At 42.5% G+C, this 20651-nt stretch overlaps 1 protein-coding gene across 1 annotated transcript in view; it reads left to right on the forward strand.

Moving 5' to 3' along the window:
* The window catches only part of LOC118384258 (transient receptor potential cation channel subfamily M member 4-like), a 70414-nt gene extending 50806 nt beyond the window's left edge, over positions 1-19608 (forward strand). Inside the window, exons 19-27 of the mRNA XM_052518381.1 lie at positions 11410-11525; positions 12322-12454; positions 13405-13579; positions 13973-14141; positions 14976-15157; positions 15893-16025; positions 16271-16343; positions 16610-16703; positions 18442-19608. Of these exons, the coding sequence (XP_052374341.1) occupies positions 11410-11525; positions 12322-12454; positions 13405-13579; positions 13973-14141; positions 14976-15157; positions 15893-16025; positions 16271-16343; positions 16610-16703; positions 18442-18470 (1104 nt within the window). The 3' untranslated portion in view covers positions 18471-19608. The remainder of the gene's footprint in view (positions 1-11409; positions 11526-12321; positions 12455-13404; positions 13580-13972; positions 14142-14975; positions 15158-15892; positions 16026-16270; positions 16344-16609; positions 16704-18441) is intronic.
* Positions 19609-20651: the final 1043 nt, after the last annotated feature.

Consider the following 20651-nt stretch of genomic DNA (forward strand, 5'->3'; position numbering starts at 1 on the left):
AACAAACACTATATCAAATCAAATCTAATTTGGGTCATGTGAACTAATTTGGGTCATGTGAAGGAAGTGCTATAACCACTCCCCAGCCACATCTCGCAAAGTGGATGGGTCACTATTGTCTAGACATGTGCACATATTCAGGACATACAATAGATGACCATAATTGCCCCAGGATACACCTGGCTAACTTGATGGGTCACGTAATCATCTGATGAAGTGGAGTCTTTTGTTTAGACATCGAGCCAGCTATCTGAACAATGAACCTGCAAAATCCCAACTCATACCACAACCAATACAAATAGTGTCGCAGCTGTTGTATGAATCTGCAGGTAGCTAAAGCTAACAACTAGGTTCAATGTTAGCTAGCTAACACTAGGCTATAACTAGCAATGCAACTGGATTTCTGAATCTAATAATATTACTACACAGATCATACACGTACTGTAACGTTAGCAAGCAAGCCAGCAAGCTAATGTTTGCTAGCTAGTTAACAGTATGCGTTAACTTACAATGAAAATTACTTTCTGACAACATTTTAAACGTATAATATCTGAAATGTAGCTAGACTCTTACCCGTATACATTACACGGATGAACGCGTCATGGCAGACTGGAACCATTTAACTTAATTTTGTTTGTAGCTACATCTTGGTTGGCCAGCGATGTGTCAAGTCACTCCGGTTCATACTGACCGTGGCGTGTGCAGGAAAGTTGTATTGGTCACATACACATGTTTTTAGCAGATGTTATTGCGGGTGTCGCGAAATGCTTGTGTTTCTAGCTCCAAAAATGCAGTAATATCTAACAAGTAATATCTAACAAATTCACAACAATACAAACAATACACACATCTAAAGTAAAGGAATGGATTTAAGAATATATCAATATTTGGACGAGCAATGTCGGAGCAGCATAGACTAAAATACAGTAAATACAGTCGTGGCCAAAAGTTTTGAGAATGACACAAATATACATTTTCACAAAGTTTGCTGCTTCAGTGTCTTTAGATATTTTTGTCAGATGTTACTATGGAATACTGAAGTACAATTACAAGCATTTCATAAGTGTCAAATGCTTTTATTGACAATTACATGAAGTTGATGCAAAGAGTCAATATTTGCAGTGTTGACCGTTCTTTTTCAAGACCTCTGCAATCTGCCCTGGCATGTTGTTAATTAACTTCTTGGCCACATCCTGACTGATGGCAGCCCATTCTTGCATAATCAATGCTTGGAGTTTGTCAGAATTTGTAGGTTTTTGTTTGTCCACCCGCCTCTTGAGGATTGACCACAAGTTCTCAATGGGATAAAGGTCTGGGGAGTTTCCTGGCCATGGACCCAAAATATCAATGTTTTGTTCCCCGGGCCACTTAGTTATCACTTTTGCCTTATGGCAAGGTGCTCCATCATGCTGGAAACGGTATTGTTCATCACCAAACTGTTCCTGGATGGTTGGGAGAAGTTGCTCTCGGAGGATGTGTTGGTAACATTCTTTACTCATGGCTGTGTTCTCAGGCAAAATTGTGAGTGAGCCCACTCCCTTGGCTGAGAAGCAACCCCACACATGAATGGTCTCAGGATGCTTTACTGTTGGCATGACACAGGACTGATGGTAGTGCTCACCTTGTCTTCTCCAGACAATCAGAAAGGGGATTCATCAGAGAAAATGACTTTACCCCAGTCCTCAGCAGTCCAATCCCTGTACCTTGTAGAATATCAGTTTATCCCTGATGTTTTTCCTGGAGAGAAATGGCTTCTTTGCTGCCATCTTACCGGCAGCAATATCCTTGCCTGTGAAGCCCTTTTTTGTGCAAAGCAATGATGCAGTGTGTTTCCTTGCAGTTAACCATAGTTCACAGAGGAAGAACAATGATTCCAAGCACCACCCTCCTTTTGAAGCTTCCAGTCTGTTATTCGAACTCAATCTGCATGACAGAGTGATCTCCAGCCTTGTCATCGTCAACACTCATACCTGTCTTAGCGATAGAATCACTGACATGATGTCAGCTGGTCCTTTTGTGGCCGGGCTGAAATGCAGTGGAAATGTTTTGGGGGGATTCAGTTCATTTGCATGGCAAAGAGGGACTTTGCAATTAATTGCAATTCATCGTATCTCTCTTCATGACATTCTGGAATATATGCAAATTGCCATCATACAAACTGAGGCAGCAGACTTTGTGAAAATTTATATTTGTGTCATTCTCTTAACTTTTGGCCACGACTGTACATATGAGATGAGTAATGCAAAATATGTAAACATTAGTGACTAGTGTTCCATTATTAAAGTGGCCTGTGATTTCAAGTCTATGTATATAGGGCAGAAGCCTCTAACGTGCTAGTGATGGCTATTTAACAGTCTGATGGCTTTTTTTCAGTCTCTCAGTCCCATCTTTGATGCACCTGTACTGACCTCACCTTCTGGAAAATATAGGGGTGAACAGGCAGTGGCTCGGGTGGTTGTTGTCCTTGATGATCTTTTTTGTCTTCCTGTAACATTCTGTGCTGTAGGTGTATTGGATGGAAGATAGTTTAGCCCCGGTGATGCGTTGGGCAGACCGCAACACCCTCTGGAGAGCCTTGTGGTTGCAGGTGGTGCAGTTCCAGTACCAGGCGGCAATACAGCCCAACAGGATACTCTCAATTGTGCATCTGTAGAAGTTTGTGAGGGTTTTAGGTGCCATGCTAAATGTCTTCAGCCTCCTGAGTTTGAAGAGGAGCTGTCTCACAGGCCCTCACCTCCTCCCTGTAGGCTGTCTCGTCATTGTTGGTAATCAGGCCTACTGCTGTTGTGTTGTCTGCAAACTTGATGATTGAGTTGGAGGTGTGCGTGGCCACGTAGTCATTGGTGAACAGGGAGTACAAGGAGGTGGCTGAGCACGCACCCTTGTGGGGCCCCTGTGTTGTGGATCAGCGAAGTGGGGGTGTTGTTTTCTACTTTCACCACCTGGGGGCAGCCTGTCAGGAAGTCCAGAACCCAGTTGCACAGGGCGAGGTTCAGACCCATGGCCCCGAGCCTAATGATGAGCTTGGAGTGTACTATGGTGTTGAATGCTGAGCTGTAGTCAATGACCAGCATTCTTACATAGGTATTCCTCTTGTCCAGATCGGATACGGCAGTATGCAATGCGATGGCGATTGCATTGTCTGTGGATCTATTGGGGGGCAGTAAGCAAATTGAAGTGGGTCTAGGGTGTCATGTAAGGTAGAGGTGATATGATCCTTGACTAGTTTCTCAAAGCACTTCATGATGATAGAAGTGAGTGCTATTGGGCAATAGTCATTTAGTTCAGTTACCTTTGCTTTCTTGGGTACAGGAACAATGGCTGACATCTTGAAGCATGAAGGGACAGCAGACTGCAATAGGGAGAGATTGAATATGTCCATAAACACTCCATCCAGCTAGTCTGCGCATGCTCTGAGGACTCCGCTGGGGATGCCTCTGTGCCAGAAGCCCTGCTAGGGTAAAACACGCTTAAATGTCTTACTCACGTCAGCCACGGAGATGGAGAGCCCACAGTCCTTGGTAGCTGGCCGCGTCGATGGCACAGTGTTATCCTCAAAGCGGGGCGAAGAAGGTATTTAGCTTATCCGGAAGCAAGACCTCGGTGGCTGGTTTTCCCTTTGTAGTCCGTGATTATCTGTAGACCCTGCCACATATGTCTCGTGTCTGAGCCGTTGAATTGCGACTCCACTATGTCTCTGTACTGATGCTTTGCTTTGCCTCTGTACTTTGATTGCCTTGTGGAGGGAACAACATTTACATTACATTACATTTAAGTCATTTAGCAGACGCTCTTATCCAGAGCGACTTACAAATTGGTGCATTCACCTTATGACATCCAGTGGAACAGTCACTTTACAATAGTGCATCTAAATCTTAAAAAGGGGGCGGGGTGAGAAGGATTACTTATCCTATCCTAGGTATTCCTTAAAGAGGTGGGGTTTCAGGTGTCTCCGGAAGGTGGTGATTGACTCCGCTGTCCTGGCGTCGTGAGGGAGTTTGTTCCACCATTGGGGGGCCAGAGCAGCGAACAGTTTTGACTGGGCTGAGCAGGAACTGTACTTCCTCAGTGGTAGGGACAACTACACTGTTTGTATTCGGCCATATTCCCAGTCACCTTGCCATGGTTAAATGTGGTGATTTGCGCTTTCAGTTTTGCGCAAATGCTGCCATCTATCTACGGTTTCTGGTTTTGGTAGGTTTTAATAGTCACAGTGGGTACAACATCTCCTATACATGTCCTGATAAACGTAGTCACAGTATCCGTGTATTCGTCGATATTATTCTGAGGCTACCCGGAACATATCCCAGTCCACATGATCAAAACAATCTTGAAGCATGGATTCCGATTGGTCAGACCAGCGTTGAATAGTCTGTAGCATGGGTACTTCCTGTTTGAGTTTTTGCCTATATGAAGGGAGGAGCAAAATAGAGTCATGATCAGATTTCCTGAAGGGAGGGTGGGGGAGGGCCTTGTAGGCATTTTGAAAAGTTGAGGATCAGTGGTACAATGTTTTCTCAGAGCGAGTGCTACAGTCAATGTGTTGGTAGAACTTCGGTAGCGTTATCCTCAGATTAGCTTTGTTAAAATCCCCGGCTACAATAAATACGGTCTCAGGATATGTGATTTCCAGTTTGCATAGAGTCCAGTGTAGTTCTTTGAGGGCCGTTGTGGTATCGGCTTGAGGGTGAATATACACGGCTGTGACTATAATCAAAGACAATTCTCTTGGGAGGTATTACGGTTGGCATTTGATTGTGAGGTATTCTAGAATGGGTGAACAAAAGGACTTAAGTTTCAATATGTTATCACAATCTCACCATGAGTAGTTAATCATGAAACATATACCCCCACCCTTCTACTTCCCGGAGAGATCTTTATTCCTGTCTACGCAATGAACTGAGAACACAACTGGCTGTACGGACTCAGTATATCACGAGAGAGCCATGTTTCCATGAAACAGACTATGTTACAATCCCTTATTTCTTTCTGGAAGGAGAACCTCGCCCTGAGCTTGTCAACTTTATTATCCAGAGACTGAACATTAGCGAGTAATATACTCGGAAACGGTGTGTGGTGTGTGGGCCTCCTGAGTCGGACTAGGAGTCCACTCCGAATTCCTCTTGGATCAGCCTCTGGAATCAGTTCTTTCCCGGTTGTATGTATTAACACCAAAACATTTCTGGGCTAGTAATGTAAGAAATATATATATTTTTAAATACTGCAGTGGCTTAGGAGCTAGAAACATGGCTGCCCTAACTGTCGGTACCATCTCAACACCATCTTAACTGAGTCACACGTGACAAATCACTTGCGGTACGGTTTTGGAAAAATAAAACATTAATTGCAGTGCCTTAAGAAAGTATTCATACACGTTGACTTATTCCACATTTTGTTGTGTTACAGCCTGAATTCAAAATGGCTTGAATTAATCTACACAAAACTCCATAATGACAAAGTGAAAACATGTATTTTGACATTTTTGCTAATTGTTTGAAAATCAAATACAGAAAATATCTAATTTACATACAGCATCAGTCAAAATGTTGGACACACCTACTCATTCAAGGGTTTTTCTTTATTTTTACTATTTTATACATTGTAGAATAATACGGTAGACATCAAAACTATTAAATAACACATATGGAATCATGTAGTAACCAAAAAAGTGTGAAACAAATTATATTTAATATTTTAGATTCTTCTGCCACCCTTTGCCTTGATGACAGCTTTTAACACTCTTGGCAGACCCTTTGCTATGAGACTCGGAATTGAGCTCAGGTTCATCCTGTTTCCATTGATCATCTTTGACATGTTTCTACAACTTGATTGGAGTCTCTACCTGTGTTAAATTCAATTGATTGGAAATTATTTGTAAAGGCACACACCTGTCTATATAAGGTCCCACAGTTGACAGTGCATGTCAGAGCAAAAAACAAAGGTTGAAGGAATCGTCTGTAGAGGTCCGAGACAGGATTGTGTCGAGGCACAGATCTGGGGAAGGGTACCAAAAAATGTCTGCAGTATTGAAGGTCCCCAAGAACACAGTGGCTTCTATCATTCTTAAATGGAATACATTTGAAACCACCAAAACTCTTCCTAGAGCTGGCCGCCAAGCCGAACTGAGCAATCAGAGAAGAAGGGCCTTGGCCAGAGAGGTGACCAAGAATCTGACCGTCACTCTGACAGAGCTCCAGAGTTCCTCTGTGGAGATGGGCGAACCTTCCAGAAGGACAACCATCTCTGCATCACTTCACCAATCAGACCTTTATGGTAGATTGGCCAGACAGAAGCCACTCCTCAGTAAATGGCACATGACAGCCCACTTGGAGTTTGCCAACAGGCACCTAGAGAACTTTCAGACCATGAGAAACAAGATGAAACTTTTTGGCCTGAATTCCAAGCGTCATGTCTGGAGGAAACCTGGCACCTTCCCTACGGTGAAGGATGGTGGTGGCAGCATGCTGTGGGGATGTTTTTCAGTGGCAGGGACTGGGAGACTAGTCAGGATCGATATAAAAATGAATGGAGCAAAGTACAGAGAGATCCTTGATGAAAACCTGCTCCAGTGCTCAGGACCTCAGACTGGGGCAAAGGTTCACCTTTTCAACAGGACAGCGACCCTAACCACACAGCCAAGACTCCTGCGTAGGAGTGGCTTCGGGACTCTGAATGTCCTTGAGTGGTCCAGCCAGAGCTTGGACTTGAACCCATCCCAACATCTCTGGAGACACCTGAAAATAGCTGTGCAGCAACACCCATCCAACCTGACAGAACTTGAGGGGAGAAACTCCACAAATGCAGATGTGCCATGCTTGTAGCGTCATACCCAAGTATACTCAAGGCTGTAATCGCTGCCAATGGTGCTTCAACAAAGTACTGAGTAAGGGTCTGAATACTTATGTAAATGTGGTATTTCCATTTTATTTATTTATTTTTTCAAACATTTCTGAAAACCTGTTTTTGCTTTGTCATTGTGGAGTATTGTGTGTAGATTGATGAGGGGAAAAAATTATTTAATCCATTTTAGAATAATGCTGTAACTTAACAAAATGTGGAAAATGTCAAGGGGTCTGAATACTTTCTGAATGCACTGTATAGGGTCCAACAGCTGACTGTGAATGTCAGAGCAGAAACTATACCTTGAAGTCTAAGGAACTGTCAGTAGATATCTGAGATATAATTGTGATGAGGCATATTTCAAGGGGAAGGGTATAAAACAATTTCTAAAGTGTTGAAACTTTCATAATTGGGAAATGGAGAGAAAAAATATGGAACTACCCTGCCTAGAGCTGGCCTTTCGACCAAACTGAGCCACCGGACAAGAAGTACCTTGGTCAGGGAGGTGACCAAGAACACAATGAACACTCTGACAGAACTCCAGAGGTCCTTGGCTGAGATGGGAAAACCTGCCAGAAGGACAACAGCACTTCAGAAATCTAGGCTTTATGGGAGAGTGTCCAGACGGAAGCCACTCCTGAGAAAAATGCACATGACAGCACACCTGGAGTTTGCAAAAAAGGCATGTGAGACCTGAGATCTTAAGGCAAAAGATTCTGTGGTCTGATGAAACACTCTTTGGCCTGAATGCAAAGTCTGGAGAAAACCACGCACTGCTTATCACTCGTTTAACACCATCCCTACCGTGGTGGCAACATAATGCAATGGGATGCTTTTCAGCGGTAGGGAGACTTCTAAGGCTCGAGCAAAATACAGGCAAATCCTTGATGATAACCTGGTTCAGAGGGCAAACAAACTTAGACTGGGGGGGCGCAGATTTACGTTCCAACAGGACAATGACCCCAAGCACACAGCCAAAGCAATGCTGGGATGACTTCAGAAGAAGAATGTGAAAGTCCGTGAGTGGCCCAGCCGGAGCCCAGACTTGGATCCGCCGCCAAAGGAGCTCCTACAAAATATTGACCTGGGTGTAAATACTTACAGTTGAAGTCGGAGGTTTACATACACTTAGGTTGGAGTCATTAAAACTAGTTTTTCAACCACTCCACAAATCTCTTGTTAACAAACTATATTTTTTTGGCAAGCCGGTTAGGACATCTACTTTGTGCATGACACAAGTAATTTCTCCAACAATTGTTTACAGACAGATTATTTCACTAATAATTCACTGTATCATAATTCCAGTGGGTCAGAAGTTTACATACACTAAGTTGACTGTGCCTTTAAATAGCTTGGAAAATTCCAGAAAATGATGTCATGGCTTTAGAAGCTTCTGATAGGCTAATTGACCTCATTTGAGTCAATTGGAGGTGTACCTGTGGATGTATTTCAAGGCCTACCTTCTTTCTTCTTCTTTGCTTGACATCATGGGTAAATAAATACAAATCTGCCAAGACCTCGGAAAGAAATTGTAGACCTCCACAAGTCTGGTTCATACTTGGGAGCAATTTCCAAATGCCTGAAGGTACCACATTCATCTGTACAAACAATAGGTGGGGCCACGCAGCCATCATACCGCTCAGGAAGGAGACGCATTCTGTCTCCTAAAGATGAACAAACTTTGTTGCGAAAAGTGCAAATCAGTCTCAGAACAACAGCAAAGGACCTTGTGAAGATGCTGAAGGAAACAGGTACAAAAGGATCTATATCCACAGTTAACGAGTCCTATATCGACTTAACCTATATCAACAAAGATCGTACTATTTGGAGAAATGTCCTCTGCTCTGATGAAACAAAAATAGAACTGTTTGGCCATGATAACCATTGTTATGTTTGGAGGAAAAAGGGGGTGGATTGCAAGCCGAAGAACACCATCCCAACCGTGAAGCACGGGGGTGGCAGCATCATGTTGTGTGGGTGCTTTGCTGCAGGAGGGACTGGCGCACTTCACAAAATAGATGGCGTCATGAGGTAGGAAAATGTGGATATATTGAAGCAATTGAGTGTATGTAAACTTCTAACCCACTGGGAATGTGATGAATGAAATAAAAGCTGTAATAAATCAGTCTCTCTATTATTCTGACATTTCGCATTCTTAAAATAAAGTGGTGATCCTAACTGACCTAAGACAGGGAATTTTTTATTATATTTCTGTATTTTATTTTCAACAAATTTGCAAACAATTATAAAAACATGTTTTTGACTTTGTCATTCTGGGGTATTGTGTGTAGATGGGTGAGTTATAAAAAAAAGATGTTTAATCCATTTTGAATTCAGGCTATGACAACAAAATGTGGAATAAGTCAAGGGGTATGAATTTGTTCTGAAGGTACTGTATGTGTGCGATTGCCACTAATCTTCTGTGAAGTGTGTGTACCCCCCCTACTGGCTGAAGGGGAACACAGTTCAAAGGCCAACAGCAGGTGTTGGCAACAGGACAGGGTCCAAAAAGACTGTAAAATCACCAGAAAGTCACCCCAAAATTTGTTGAAGTATTCTCACAAAGTAATAACAAATACATAGATATTATTTTTCTACTTAAATCGAACTCTGGACATTGGATTTGTATGTGTCAAGACTCATTTTACCACTCTCCATTGTGGCTAATGGATTAGGATGAAAATGGTATTGGTACTGTTCTATTTGACAATTTAGTCACTACAGCCGTTATCCTCGCTAGGGTAGGGTTCACAAAGTATTGAAAACAGGGACCCGTGCCAATCATTTCACGCCTATCGTTTTGTTGTATTACTTGTTTAACACAATTGCTCTGAGGAAGAGATGTTATCCCTAGTCAAAAAATCCTGTAGGATTCCCCCCAAACATTCTATAGAAAATCCTATCAGATTTTGATAGGATTTTGTATTGGTCATACTCCAAATGAACATGTAGCCTTGAATCACTCCCGTATTGTGATCGTGTGTTGAAGAGGTTGAGAACCTCAGGGAATTATCACGGGTGTAGTTGAAGATTGTGCTCTGGAGACATCGGAGGGAGGCTGTTTCTCAGTTTAATCTTAATTGCAGTTTAATGTATGTGTTCAGGTTTCTGTCCCATATTTAGCACTGAGATGTCCAATTAAGCTGTGTTTATCCAGTTGTTGTCCATACAATGTGGTTTGAAATAACAATTAATAGAATTATATCCATACTATGGCTTGACAGGTTATAAGTATGCAGATCAAACAAACGGGCTGCTGCACAGTTGCTATGGAAGGTCTTTCTAGAGTGCCCGGTTAAATTGTGCAAAAGATAAATTGTTTTACTCTGTAAATGGTTAAACTAGTGATATGTGTAATGCTATCAGCCTAAATGAAAATATTGATTTATTTTTGACATGTTCTGTCATTTTAAATTGCGCTAACTTCCTGTACGTGGAAAGTATGTGTTAATACAGTACATTGCACAACCTCACGTTTTGACCACATTGAATTGAGGGTAGTTTGCACATCCTTTTTTTTTACCTCAGATTAGTGATGTTATTATAAATGTTTATACTAATGAAAATGACAATATCGATGGCTTAAAAACAGATCAATATATCATTTGGTTTTGTACTGTTTTTGTCAAATGTGCTGGCAGGTCTTAGGACTTAGAATTCTACTATAATTTTCAAACTGAAATGGCAGGGTAAAATTGCTGTCCTTACACCTACTGTATACATGGATTTGAGAGACAAACTATCGCGCAAATAACAGCCAACCGTTGTCACTGTTGATATCCTGTGCCTGGTTGTGAATTGTTGAAAATAAATAACAAAGCAACTGATTTGTTTCCTTCCCTGTTTCGGCAGGCTCCCAAAACGTCCATGCGATGTTCTAGAATTTAGATCGTATGTCTTCTCTTCTAACCAGTGATATTAAAATGATTCTCCAATTCGGCGTGGCCTTTGAACACTGTTTGTTTTAAACAGTGCATTTACATCCCACACGTTTGCATCACTCCGACATGAAGCTGGTTGTCTTCAGCAGGTTGTCCTCTAAAGAGTGTCCAGTGGGATTCCAATAGGATTCTGATAGAGGCGACACAAATTCCTATAGGATTGTGAGAATCCTGTACGATTCTATTGGACTAGAAAAGTAATCCGATTGGATCCTTTAGGATTTTGTCACCCAAATCAGAATCCTATTATACTAATGCCTTTTGATTAGGGATTACTATAATAATAATAATAATAATAATATATGCCATTTAGCAGACGCTTTTATCCAAAGCGACTTACAGTCATGTGTGCATACATTCTACGTATGGGTGGTCCCGGGAATCGAACCCACTACCCTGGCGTTACAAGCGCCATGCTCTACCAACTGAGCCACAGAAGGACCATAACATTCTTATTATATTTTTTGCATACAATACAGCTCAGTGTTTGTATTATTTGTTTTATACAGTCTTTTTTGCTCATCATTATCAAGGGAACCAATCATTTTGTAGGTGACTGTAGATATATATTAATGACCATCTACTCTCTCTCTCACACACACTTTCCCCCTCTCTCTCTCTTCATCAGACATTCTTCAGGGGCAACACCACTTTATATCAGAGAATGAAGCTCTACATCGAGGACATGTGGAATAAGTGTGACATCACAGCCATCTCACTCTTTGCACTGGGAATGTGCTGCAGGTGTGTGTGCATTTACAGTAGCTACAAGAAGATACTGAGTATATACGAAACATTAAGAACATGAAGCTCTTTCCATGACAGACTGATCAGGTGAATGAATCCAGGTGAACGCTATGATCCCTTATTGATGTCACTTGTTAAATCCACTTCAATCAGTATAGATGAAGGGGAAGAGGACAGGTTAAATAAGTATTTTTAAGTCTTAAAACAATTGAGACATGATTGTGTATCATTCAGATGGTGAATGGGCAAGGCACAAAATGTAAGTGCCTTTGAACGGGGTATGGTGTTAGGTGCCAGGCGCACTTGTTTGTGTCAAGAACTGCAACGCTACTGGGTTGTGTATCAAGAATGATTCACCACCCAAAGGACATCCAGCCAACTTGACACAACTGTGGGAAGCATCGGAGTCAATATGGGTCAGCAAACCTGTGGTATGCTTTCGACACGTTGTAGAGTCCATGCCCCTACGAATTGAGGCTGTTCTGGGAGCAAAGGGGGGGAGAGGTGCAACTCAATATTAGGAAGGTGTTCTCAGTGTAATGTGTTTCGATGTAAACAAAGCTGCATCAGCAAAAGCTAACGTGTATCCTAATAAATAAACGGATAAATATATGGTGTGTGTGTGTGTGTGTGTGTGTGTGTGTGTGTGTGTGTGTGTGTGTGTGTGTGTGTGTGTGTGTGTGTGTGTGTGTGTGTGTGTGTGTGTGTGTGTGTGTGTGTGTGTGTGTGTGTGTGTGTGTGTGTGTGTGTGTGTGTCTGGGACTGTAACCAAGAAGTTAGTTGTGTGTTCTAGAATGTTCCCGTGGTCCTATGAGTTTGGCCGTGCTGTGTTGGCTGTGGACTACATGGTGTTTACCCTCCGTCTCATCCACATCTTCGCCATCCACAAACAACTGGGACCCAAGATAATCATTGTTGAAAAAATGGTGAGTGCTTTCTAAAAAGAAAGAGAAACCCCTGTGCACTGCAGTGTCTAAATAGTAGACTTAGACATTGCGTCGTTGTATCTGTCTCATTCTGAGGACATGGGAGCATGGACAGTGCCATTGTGGCCATCTCCATTTTAAAGTAGTCAATTTTATTCTACTACTTCCATGAGTTGGCAGACAAACTGAAAGGTTGCCAAAGATGGTGGATAAATTACGATGAATGACTCCACGACTTCACCATTTCATTTTTTTTTTCAAGGTTCCTGTCTATGTAAGTGGGCGTTCCCTCTCTCGTGTAAGTGGGCGTTCCCTCCCTCTCTCTCTGTAATCGCTGGGATGCTCACATAAGAGAGGAAACAGCTGGATTTGGTCTACATATTGTCCCCTCCCCGCTCGGCTCGCCCCACCCGCCCTGCTCCAACATATCACTGGCACATTATTTGGGCAGTGAGATGTCCCTTTTCTCTACTGTCTCTGGGGCACACCCTCCGCGGGCGTGGGCAGTAAGTAGACCAAAGCAGCCCCGCCTCAATCAGAAAAAATAAGGGAGTGGGATGCCTCGCTTCATCGACTGTCTCTGAAGGTGCATAATGCCACCTAGAGTGTATTGTTATAACAGGTATGAAGCCAATGTTTGTGATGTATTGCCACCTGCAGTTATGGAATGTTTGCTCACAATTATAATTGGCTGATCCCTCCTAATGACCCGCATTGTGATCCTTCCTTAGCCCATAGGAAGTCCCACCCAGTTGACTACTTAAAGATTGTGGAAGTTCATAATGGCACTGGCCATGCTAAAATGGGCTTTTGGGCACTAGAGTCCTCTATCTGTCTCTATGGTCCAGCTCCAGGTGCTGGTTTTGGCAGTAACAACTAGTATCAAAACTGAACACTAGATGGTGATGCCATTTTCCCCAAGGAATATCTGTTCCCCTTCTGATTGGCAGATGAAAGACGTCTTCTTCTTCCTGTTCTTCCTGGCGGTGTGGCTCCTGGCCTACGGCGTAGCCAATCAGGCGCTGCTCTACTCCTACGACCCCCGTCCCGGTTGGATCTTTCGCAGAGTGTTCTACAGGCCATACCTCCACATATTTGGACAGATCCCCATACACGAAATGGATGGTGCGTTGATGTTTGTGTATGAATGTGGTTTGCATGTGTATGTAACATAGTATAATCTCACCTAGATATTTTAAAATGAATGCACTAACTTTTAATCGCTCTGGAATAGAGAGTCTGCTAAATAAAAACAAATATATATATATATTACTGGTTTCTCTCACTCTTTTTCTCACTCTTTTTCTCACTCTTTTTCTCTCTCTTTCTCTATTCTTTCACTCCTCTCTCTCTGCATCCCCTATCAATCCCTTACTTCAACCTCTACCCAATCTACCCTCTTTGCCCTACCATTTTAAATATTTATTTTCACACCCCTCCTTCTGCTTCTTCCCATCCTTTCAAACTCTCCCCCTCTCACTGCCTCCTGCCCTCGTCTCCCTGTCTCTCTGTCGGTAGCTGATAAACTGGAGGAGGGGATAGAGTGCACCAATAACGCCACTCTGGTCGAGGCGGGGGCAGAGCCCTGCATGAGTACCGACCACAATTGGCTGGTGGTCATCCTACTGGTCATCTTCCTGCTGGTCACCAACATCCTCCTGGTCAACCTGCTCATCGCCATGTTCAGGTAATGGACCCTCTGTCTGTCCCTCTTTTACTTTCTCTCCCTCTTCCACTCTCTGTCTACCTTTCACTCTCTCTAGCTCTTCACAGTGACGAGTGTTGGGGAAGTTATCAAGAGATAACTTAGAGATGTATTCATTCTCGAGACATTACTGTAATAGTAATCAAACGTAGCCCTACCTCCAAATCACGTTTGTTGCCATGCTTCCCTTGGAGATCTGCAGAATGCTGTATAGCCAAAACAGTTTGAATCGTCCTCTGATTTTTATTAGAGGGCTCCCGAGTGGCGCATTGGTCTAAGGCACTGCATCTCAGTGCTATAGAGGCGTCACTACAGACACCCTGGTTTGAATCCAGGCTGTATCACAACCAGCCGTGATTGGCAGTCCCATAGGGCATTGTACAATTGGCCCAGCGACATTTTGTCCCGATACCTCTACTGCAACTCTCTTCAATGAGAATAAGCTCTGTCCTTCTTTCCCATCTAGCGCCCCCCTCCATATCCCTGTTTCACTCTCCCCTTGTGTTCCCCTCGACAGATCGTCACTCATTCAATAGGCCCCTCTAATCCGTGGGTTGAATTTCTCTTATTTCATCTAGTTCCTCAGGGTGTCTTGGAATAGTGTTGTTGGATTTAATTTAATCACCTTTTTTATTTGAGTGTTGTCCTAATGGCATGTTTTTCTGGCTCTGCTTTATCTGTGTGTCATTGGGGCTCAAAATGTCATGAACTAAAAAATATAATAAAACCAACCTTTTTTTTTATATGAGCGAGAGTCACCTAATTTCCTGATATTCAGCCTTTTCACTTGTCTCCCTCTCTCTGCCTTTCCTCCAGTCACACGTTCTCCAAAGTGCAGGAGCACAGCGACAACTACTGGAAGTTCCAGCGCTACAATCTGATCGTGGAGTATCACTCCAGACCCTGCCTGGCACCACCCTTCATCCTCATCTCCCACCTCCACCTCATCATCAAGAGACACATCCGCAAGATCCCCTCCACGAAGATCAAACACTTTGGTGAGAGAGGGAGGGAGATGGAGAGAGAGGGAGGGAATGGGAGGGAGAGCGTGAGGAGGGGAGGGAGGGAGAGGGAGGGAGGGAGGAAAACAGTGCCGGCGCCAGAACGAATCAGTTGGAAAGGCATTTGATTTCTATAGTGTGGCACTTTTTTTATGGGACCTCCTATGTATAAAAAAAAGGCGTGTAATTTAACTGTAAAAAGGTATTACCTTTTAATGTGCCATCAACACAACCAGTTATGTTTTCATTTGGTTGTCAAACAAATCACTTCAAAAAGTAGGATATCTTCACACATTAGTCCCAAAATGATTCCAGAATCTTAACAGTACACTGTGCACCCACCAACTTTCCTTCAATTCGCAACTGGCTGGAACTATCTCCCCGGAGAATGCATCAGAGCGAGCGCCCCTCAGTCCTTACTATATACAGCTCATGCATCTGATGCTGTCTCGCCAAAAAGAGTATGAGTATGACATGTCATACTATTTTTGTCCAGACAACATCAGATACATGGACTTTACATGCATCTTTCTGTCTGCGCCCATCTCGGTCAAATAAATGATCATAACGCCGGTTCTGTAGGAAGACCAGTGATCAGATCATTCACTTCAAGTATTGAACTTCGGTATTTTAGAAGTCCACTTCCATTTTCCTTCAAGAGTATTCTTTTTTCTCATTTTCTCTTCTTCCCAATTTCTTTGTTCTTCCCCTCCTCCTCTGTCCCTCATTCAGTTCTGGAGATCCATGGTAGGGAGGCCAGTAGACTGAACACGTGGGAGGCCATCCAGAAGGAGAATATACTCTTTGCCCAGAACAAACGAGAGAGAGAGAAAGACTCAGAGAGACTCAAACGCACCTCCGTCAAGTGAGACATCTCACCTAGACTAAATGCCAGATTCATTTCACAGCTTCAGTTAACAGCTCGGCTTCTATCTGGCCTATGCATAGAATGGTTGAGATGCTGTAGCTGATGGATCCTCCTGTGTTAGGAATCGGGTCAATAACATTTTAAATTCATGAATCGGAACTTCAATTCACTTCCTGAATGGACTGAGAAGTGAATTGACCCCTAACCTTTGTTGTGGTCCTGTGTTGTGGTCATGTTTGAAGGGTGGACAGTGTATTAAAGCAGATGGCAGAGATTCGGGACCACGACCGCAGGCTGAGAATGTTGGAGACCGAGGTTAGTGTCACCCTGCTTTATCTGCCCAGTGGCAACCAGACACACGTCCCAGAAGTTTCAGTGCTCCTTAATGGGCGGGATGGTTTAGTGGGTGTGTGTGTGTGTGTGTCTGTGCACGCACGTGTGTTCGTTAGTGTGTAATCGTAAGTATGTGTGTGTCTGCATTTGGACTGCAGCTGTTGCATCTGCCTGCTCAGCACTGAACAGACCACATCCGTCATGGTTCTCTCTCTCTCTTTCTCTCTCCGTCCCTCTCACATTCCCAGTTGGAGTACTGTTCTAGTGCCCTCTCCTGGATGACGGAGGCTCTCTCTCAGAGTAACTTGGTAAAGACCACACGTCCTCCGCCCGCTCTCAGAGGTAAGGTTACATACAGTTTACCTTATGATATAGGTTACATGTATGATCTATTTCTATGGAAGGTTGCCTCCTACCTCTCCAGTCATGGAATATAACATGTCAATTGTTAGAATGTATTGATCCCCAGTACATTTTATTACTTGGACTTACAGTTGAAGTCGGAAGTTTACATACACCTTTGCCAAACACATTTAAACTCAGTTTTTCACAATTCCTGACATTTAATCAGAGTACAAATTCCCTGTCTTAGGCCAGTTAGGATCACCACTTTATTTTAAGAATGTGAAATGTCAGAATAATAGTAGAGAGAATGTTTTATTTCAATCATCACATTCCCAGTGTGTCAGAAGTTTACATACACTCAATTAGTATTTGGTCGCATTGCCTTTAAATTGTTTAACTTGGGTCAAACATTTCGGGTAGCCTTCCACAAGCTTCCCACAATAAGTTGGGTGAATTTTTGCCCATTCCTCCTGACAGAGCTGGTGTAACTGAGTCAGGTTTGTAGGCCTTGCTTGCACACGCTTTTTCAGTTTTGTACACATTCTCTATGGGATTGAGGTCAGGGCTTTGTGATGGCCACTCCAATACCTTGACGTTGTTGTCTTTAGGCCATTTTGCCACAACTTTGGAAGTCAGCTTTAACTTGAACTGATGTCTTGAGATTTTGCTTCAATATATACACATAATTTTCCTACCTCATGACGCCATCTATTTTGTGAAGTGCACCAGACCCTCCTGCAGCAAAGCACCCCCACAACATGATGCTTTCACCCCCGTGCTTCACAGTTGGGATGGTGTTCTTCGGCTTGCAAACCTCCCCCTTTTTCCTCCAAACATAACGATGGTCATTATGGCCAAACAGTTCTATTTTTGTTTCATCAGACAGAGGATATTTCTCCAAAAAGGGCGATCTTTGTGCAGTTGCAAACCGTAGTCTGGCTTTTTTATGGCGGTTGTGGAGCAGTGGCTTCTTCCTTGGTGAGCGATCCTTTCAGGTTATGTCGATATAGGACTTGTTTAACTGTGGATATAGATACTTTTGTACCCGTTTCCTCCAGCATCTTCACAAGGTCCTTTGCTGTTGTTCTGGGATTGATTTGCACTTTTCGCACCAAAGTGCTTTCTTCTCGAGGAGATAGAATGTGTCTCCTTCCTGAGCGGTATGACGGCTGCGTGGTTGGTTCCATGGTGTTTATACTTGCGTGCTATTGTTTGTACAGATGAACGTGGTACCTTCAGGTGTTTGGAAATTGCTCCCAAGGATGAACCAGACTTGTGGAGGTCTACAATTGTTTTCGGAGGTCTTGGCTGATTTCTTTTGATTTTCCAATGATGTCGAGCAAAGAGGCATTGAGTTTGAAGGTAGTCCTTGAAATACATCCACAGGTACACCTCCAATTGACTCAAATGATGTCAATTAGCTTATCAGAAGCTTCTAAAGCCATGATATCATTTTCTGGAATTTTCCAAGTTGTTTAAAGGCACAGTCAACTTAGTGTATGTAAACTTCTGACCCACTGGAATTGTGATACCTGTTGTAAACAATTGTTGGGAAAATTTCTTGTGTCATGCACAAAGTAGATGTCCTAACTGACATGCTAAAACTATAGTTTGTTAACAAGAAATGTGTAGAGTGGTTGAAAAACGAGTGTTATTGACTCCAACCTAAGTGTATGTAAACTCTGATTTCAACTGTATGTAATAATTGCAGTTTTTGTTGCGTTTTTACTTTCAGATCTGACCTCTCTCTCTCCAACTAGCTGACAAATGTCTGATGGAGAACAGTGAAATCTGGACTCGCACACATGACCTCTTAGCTGTCCCTCAAAGTCGATGATGACAAATGTTCCTCTTGTGGATTGGGGATATCGCTTTAAACACACACACACTCAAACACACACACACCTAGAATCACTGTCACTCAGGGCCAGTGGTGTGAAGTACTTAAGTAAAAATACTTGAAAGTACTGCTTAAGTCGTTTTTTGGGGTATCTGTACTTTACTTTACTATTTATATTTTTGGCAACTTTTACTCTTACTTCACTGCATTCCTAAAGAAAATGATATACCTTTTACTGAATACATTTCCCTGACACACAAATGTACTCGTTACATGTTGAGTGCTTAGCAGGACAAGAAAATTGTCAAATTCACACACTTATCAAGAGAACATCCCTTGTCATCCCTACTGCCTCTATTCTGACGGACTCACTAAACACGTGCTTTGTTTGTAAATTATGTCTGAGTGTGGGAGTGTAAAATAAACAGGAAAATAAACAGGAAAATAATGCCATCTGGGGTGCTTAATATAAGGAATTTGAAATGATTTATACTTTTACTTTTATAGTATATTTTAGCAATCACATTTACTTTTGATACTTAAGTATATTTCAAACCAAATACTTTTTAGACTTTTACTCAAGTAGTATTTTACTGGGGGACTTTCACTTTGACTTGAATCATTTTGTGTTAAGGTATCTTTACTTTCACTCAAGTATGTCAATTGGGTACTTTTCCCACCACTGCTCAGGGCCAAGGAATGTCAAGCAATGCCAAACACGGACTCGATGCTCTTTCATCCATCCTTTCAATGTCGTTTTTAACCGTTGATCATTTGAACTGCTGTCATTTAATATGTGGACCATTGTTGCTCTTCTATGTTCTACTTTGTTGTTCCTATGTTCTATGAATCTTGTTCTTGTGGGTTATAGAATGTGAGGAGAACAGGACAATCTGTTCTTAATGTATAGACATTTTTAAAAGGTGTATTCAACCTGACACAATCACAAACATTTTATATTTTTGGTTTGCAGTCAATGACCAAAAGCGCCCTCTTTGGGCGCATGGTATTAATGTTTTTCATAATTTCAGAATTAATAAAGATTAAAACATACAACAAAAATCTGGTGTTTTTATGTCAAGGTATTGTTATATTTCAGTCTTCTGTGATGTATATAAAGTGCAATATTGGAATGCTAACTCAACATTCTATACATTTCAACTCTATATGTGACATGGTACAGGCGTCTTGTTTCTTTAAGCATCGAGTAATTGTCTCTGGCCCCCTCCCAGTTAGGGGGAGTGATGAGCTCTACAGCAGAGTCTCACAGCTCAACCACTGGTTGAAAACTGTTTTCTGCCTCTCCCAAAATATATAATTTGTAGATAATTGGCCCTCTTTCTGGGACTCACCCACAAACAGGACCAAGCCTGGCCTGCTGAGGAGTGACGGACTCCATCCTAGCTGGAGGGGTGCTCTCATCTAATCTACGAACATAGACAGGGCTCTAACTGCCTTAGCTCCACAATGAGATAGGGTGCAGATCAGGCTGTTAGCCAGCCTGCCAGCTTAGTGGTCAATGTAGGAGAAAATGCATGACTATATGGGTGATTTTCCAGTATCTAGACTGTTCTCCCAGAAATAGTGAGCAGAATCAACATAGAGTTAATTCAGAATAAAGACTGAGGCCATGTGAATGAACAGAGCTGGATCAACATGGAGTTAATCACTAGACATGTAAAAACAGAACGTAAGCAGAAAATGTGCTGTTATAGGCCTGAGGGAAGTTATTGCCTGGTCCTGTCCAGCTTTAATGCATGTGGATTGTATTGTATATGTATGTCTGTGCCATTACAGGCTTGGGGAGAGCCATTGTGTAGTCCTATGAGTATCATTGGACAGACACCTGCATTATGTGCGTGTCTTGTTTTTTTGTATCGTTGCTATGGATAGGCCACCAATATAATCTGTAAACAAGCAAGAATTGAGACAGAAAGATAATGGTGGCAAGAGGTGAAGGGGTGTTAATCATCTACATAGAGAGGAATGACCATGTGTGTTATCTGAAAGTGGGAACCTAAAACGCCTGAGGTCTGTAACAACAGAAGGCAGTTATTCCATGGAATTGCTCGGCTTTTTGACTTTTTGTAATAAAGTCTATTTGA

Source organism: Oncorhynchus keta, chromosome 5 (assembly GCF_023373465.1).
Source record: "Oncorhynchus keta strain PuntledgeMale-10-30-2019 chromosome 5, Oket_V2, whole genome shotgun sequence".
Classification (NCBI taxonomy): domain Eukaryota; kingdom Metazoa; phylum Chordata; class Actinopteri; order Salmoniformes; family Salmonidae; genus Oncorhynchus; species Oncorhynchus keta.